This window comes from Nematolebias whitei, chromosome 22 (genome assembly GCF_014905685.2).
Source record: "Nematolebias whitei isolate Nwh7 chromosome 22, NemWhi1, whole genome shotgun sequence".
In the NCBI taxonomy this organism is placed as follows: Eukaryota; Metazoa; Chordata; class Actinopteri; order Cyprinodontiformes; family Rivulidae; genus Nematolebias; species Nematolebias whitei.
The window spans coordinates 19,286,701-19,291,798 of NC_056519.1; the positions used below are offsets into that span (position 1 = coordinate 19,286,701).

Consider the following 5,098-nt stretch of genomic DNA (forward strand, 5'->3'; position numbering starts at 1 on the left):
GTTAGCATAGCATGTTATACACATTAGCATAACATATTATACATGTTCGCATAGCATGTTATACACATTAGCATAACATGTTATACACATTAGCTTAATGTGTTATACAAGTTAACTTAACATGTTATACATGGTAGCGTAACATGTTATACACATTAGCATAACATGTTATACATGTTAGCTTAATGTGTTATACACGTTAGCTTAACATGTTATACACGTTAGCATAGCATGTTATGCACATTAGCATAACATGTTATACACGTTAGCATAGCATGTTATACACATTAAGACGTAAGATGTTTATTTTAAATTTCCTTAAATCTCGTTGATAAATTGCATTTTTTATTAATCTTTTTTGTAAAAGTTTTTTTTATTTTTTAACTAAGGATTTTGGGGGCCTGATGGAGATTGTCCAAGAGCCACTTTTGGCCCTCAATCCTTAAGATGCCCATGTCTGCTTTAGAAGAAAAATCTTTTTTGTTATGTATTTTCAAAATGATGTTTAATTAAATGTTTACTGTTTTTTGGCTCCATCACTTGTCATTAATCAGTAATTAACCGTGTGGAGGAATATCCATCTGATGTGCTCACTAAACAAATGTCACGTTCTCAATAATTCATGTGACCTTTAGACTCCAGATTAGTCGTGAAACACTAAGAAGTCATTTTTTTAAAGCGTTCTAAAGTTTGTACTTCCTTAATGTTTCCTACCTTTCTTTTATTGAGCTGTTCTTGTTTGTATTTGTTAGATTAATATGAATTGGATCAGACTTTTCTAAAGGGCTACAACTCTTAATTGTGTAGATCCTCTGATCCAGCCGACACTTCGTGTGCAATGTGAGCTGAATAGAGGAGATGATTTGAGGGAAATGAAGCGGAGGTTCACAGAGGAGTCATCTCTTTTTAATGAGAAATGTAACAAACTGTAATACTGTTTGATTTGGTTCTTCACTATGTTTACACATGTGTGCGTTTGTTTGTTTGTTTGTGTGTGTGTGTGTGTGTGCAGGCTGCATTCTCAGATTTCCTCCAGAGAAGCTCCAGGGATTTGTCCAAGCACGTCAGAGTGGTGGTGAGTGCTAACACGCTCTTCCTGCCTCGGTCCGGATCGTCTTCCATGTCGACATATCTGAGCGGGGCGATTAAACAGGGCGTCCTTCCACTGTCGGCATGCCGAGGTGTCCCTCGGAGACGATTTAATGTCCTCCTCAGTCTCAGGAACTCTGCGGATCAAAGCAATTCCGATAATTATTGAACTACGGCTTATGGAAACGTCAAACATGAATAAAAAATGATTGTCCAAGCAGCTAAAGAGCTTTTTTAATCCAATAATATAAACTAAAATACAACATATATCACACCAGAATCACCGGGGGTGAGGGGGAGGGGTAGTTAATTATACCAGTGGTCACACACAAGCAGTCTAATCAATTCACTTAAACTTCAATCAATGTTAGACATTTGCCCGTTTCGTGTAATCTGTGACAACAAATCAATTAAAATAACTTCTAGCTGTCTACGCTTGTCTCTTTGTCCCTGCTGAACACATCGATGTGTAAAAATCTCAAATAAAACGTTGTTCCTGTCAAAGGAAGAGCAGGAGAACAAACGTTACTCTAAAAGAAACTTGTTCTCTTGTACATGGGTCGTCTGGCACACAGAAACATGATGCATTTCCTGTCGTTTTGTATTTATTTAATAAAAAGAGTTAATCAGCGTTAAGTGGTGGCTCAGTGAATCATTCAGCCATAAAACAGCTCCTACACTCAGGATGGGTTTCTACTGTAGTTTCTCCCACAGGCAGCTTAACTTCCATTTATTTTTTCCTCAAGATATTTTGTTTCCAGCAGCCGTCACAAAGATACAATCTCTCCCCTTTCTTTAATCGAATCTATGAAAAATAAAACTCTGAACAGTATTAACAGTAAGCCTCAGCTGTGTGCTTAAATTAGGGGTGTCCAAATGTTTTCATCTGTGGACCAAAACTTTTAAGATGAAAGGAGTCAAGAGCCACAAAAATGTGAATATAAAACATATAATAATAATAATAATATAATATAAAGTGTACATATTTTTAGTGATTTTTAACTCAACGTAAATAATATTTTGGAGAAAGGACAAAACTGACTAATTTTGGTGGAGGTGTTCTAAATTGTTGTAATCCAAAACATTTAAAAAAATATATTTTTTATTTTTTTTATTTAATTTATTTAATTTTATTAATTTATTGCCAAATGATTGTATTTTTTTTTTCCATTTTTTATTTATTCATTTATTAATTAATTTAGAAAGAAATAAACAAAACAAAATAATTTAAAAAATTGAATGAAAAGGGTGCAGAAAGAAGAAAAAAATTCTTATATCTGCCCCTTATTAAAAGAAAATAAATAAATAATTAACTACAAACAAACAACAACTCTGGCTTGAACATCTCCAAACTGAAAACAAAAAGCATCAGGTATCCTTCACATGGCACCATGCTTTCCCAACAACTTTACCTTAATCATCTTTTTAAACATATAAATTGTTTTAGAAAATTTTAAGGCGATATCAAGGAAATTCCACAATCCTATTCCCTGAATTACAACGCAGCTCCTTCAGACTTGTTCTAAAGGGAGGTTTTGCAAACATTTTACAACCCTGGCTTAAATGAAATAAATTAAGAGAACAAATGAAGTTTCAGGACTACTAAACATGATTCTTTAGTATTTTCCATCTTCTGTATCGCTCAAATGTATGTTTGGTGTTTTTATAAAATCAGACCCTCAGTGGAAACATTGAGGGATAAAGTGAGGCAGGAGATCATTTCCTCTGAAGATTGTGTGAAGATTTTTTATTTGTAAGACTCCTCACTCCTCCAGAGAGCAAACTGTTCGGTATTTTAGTTTTGTTTTATTTTTTTGTTGGACTAATCACGTCCAACAAAACAGAATAAACTGATACTAAAAAAAACCATGAACAGAGACTGAATCTTAGAGAGGGTTATAAAGTAAATGCTAGATCTAAAATAAACAACAAACCACAAGTTATTTTCTTTAATCTTCTTTTATTTCAGTGTGACGGCACAGATCTAACAGCCAAGATCCAGGAGCTGAAGTTTCAATGCATCGTGTTTCTCAACATTCCCAGGTAGATGAAGCAACAGAAAACACTGACGCTGTAGAGTCTGGACGTGTTTTAGAACATCGTCCCTTTATTTAAACGTTTTCTTGTCTTTTTTTATTTTGTTTAAAGTAAAAGTTAAGATGTTGACGAGCAACGAAAGAAAAATAGTCGCACAATTTGAGTTCATTGTTTTGAATCTTTATGCAACAACGAACAGACAAACGGCACCGTCTGAGATGTTTCGTGTTCTAAACGTGTGCAGGTACTGTGCGGGCACCATGCCGTGGGGAAACACCGGCGACCATCGAGACTTCGAGCCGCAGCGCCACGACGACGGCTGCATCGAGGTGATCGGCTTCACGATGGCCTCGCTGGTGAGAAAAACAAAAAGAAGGGAGAACTCAAAGACACTCATAGCTGAGGCAACAGGAAGACATGCGTCTCCAGATTCTTTCTGAGCGACTCCGTTTTGTCCACCAGGCGGCGCTGCAGGTCGGAGGTCACGGAGAGAGACTTCACCAGTGTAGAGAAGTCGTCCTCACCACCTTCAAAACAGTACCTGTGCAGGTAAACGCATATATTTAAGATTAAAAAGGAGCTCCCTTCTGTAGAACATGAAGTATTTCTGGACAAATATAGGTGAGATTACTAAAACATGAAAAGTTTGAACGGGATCTGTCAAAGTAAACATCCATCCGCTGGGAGGTCAGGTTGCCATGGTGATGCTGGGTGCAGCATTTTACCAGAGTCAGACTGAAAACACTCACACAGACTGCTGGAGAAATGAGTAACATATGTCACATGGATTTTATAGTTGGAAAAATGTGAACATATGGAGTTAAAATCAAAGTGATGTTTCATTTACTGTAATTAAATAATAATAAAAATGCTCTCAGTGTGAAAGAAGACACATTTTTCTACATGTTCATGTAAAACTTAAAGTTAAAGTCTGCGGCGTCTGACCTCCCTATCCTAATTCCTAACTCTATACTTAATATTTTAACCAAGACTATTTTCTGTAAATTATTAATAATTTTAACAATGATGCAGGTCACGTTTAACAAGAGCCACACCAGTTGTCACATTAATGACCCAGTTTTGATGCTTAAATCTGTATTTCACATCAGCTTGAGTTCATTAGTATTTAACAACAAATAGTGGGACTGAGCTTTACCTAAAGTCTAATTAAGTAAAAGTATGATAAAGTATTAGATTATGTAAATTGAAAGTTTGAGACTAACCTTTTATAGAAGATGAAAATAATAGTCGTTTTAGGGTGTAAGAACTCATGGATTTAATATTCTGTGAGTCTTAATATTAATCTAGGGAGTAATCTTTGTTGATGAATGAGAGAAAAAACACAACTAGAAGAATTTGTGAACAGTGTGAAAGTTTATTGCTCAATGATTTTGTGAAAGCTGCTTGAAATACACCAGTAGCTGAAAAATGGTGAGATGAAGCTGGAAGAAGCACAAAAACTAAAAACAGAACCAAAAAAATTTAAAAAAGAGGTTAAATTTGTACAAAAAAAGTTTTAAAGAGCAAAAAAAGCTGAACTTTGCAAAAAATAAAAACAAAAAGAATACAATAACTGAAAAAAGAAGTATCAAAAAGCTAGCAAAATACTGAAACATGTTAGCTGATAGTTGAAGTAGTGAAACATCAGCTAAGAAGCAAAAGTAGAGGAAAGCTAGTAGAACACTACACTATGCTAGATTAATGGTAAAAGCATTAGCAAAGAGCAGGGCAAGTTTAGCATTAGTAGAATTAGCATTAGCACAAGTAGCATTTATAGATTTACATTAAAGAGCAGAGTTAACATGGCCAGGGCAGAATACAGGTAAAGCACAGCAGATATAGCGCTTGCTGGACTAAGTTAGCACAAACAGAGCAGAATTAGTATAACACAGGGCAGTTAGCATAAAGCAGGGCAGAATGTTAGCATAAAACAGGGCAGAATGTTAGTATAAAACAGGGCAGAATGTTAGCA

At 35.3% G+C, this 5,098-nt stretch overlaps 1 protein-coding gene across 1 annotated transcript in view; it reads left to right on the forward strand.

Moving 5' to 3' along the window:
- dgki (diacylglycerol kinase, iota) overlaps positions 1-5,098 on the forward strand; it is an 89,528-nt gene that overhangs the window by 67,664 nt on the left and 16,766 nt on the right. Inside the window, exons 17-20 of the mRNA XM_037695955.1 lie at positions 1,013-1,075; positions 3,059-3,132; positions 3,371-3,482; positions 3,589-3,675. Coding sequence (XP_037551883.1) covers positions 1,013-1,075; positions 3,059-3,132; positions 3,371-3,482; positions 3,589-3,675 — 336 coding nt within the window. The remainder of the gene's footprint in view (positions 1-1,012; positions 1,076-3,058; positions 3,133-3,370; positions 3,483-3,588; positions 3,676-5,098) is intronic.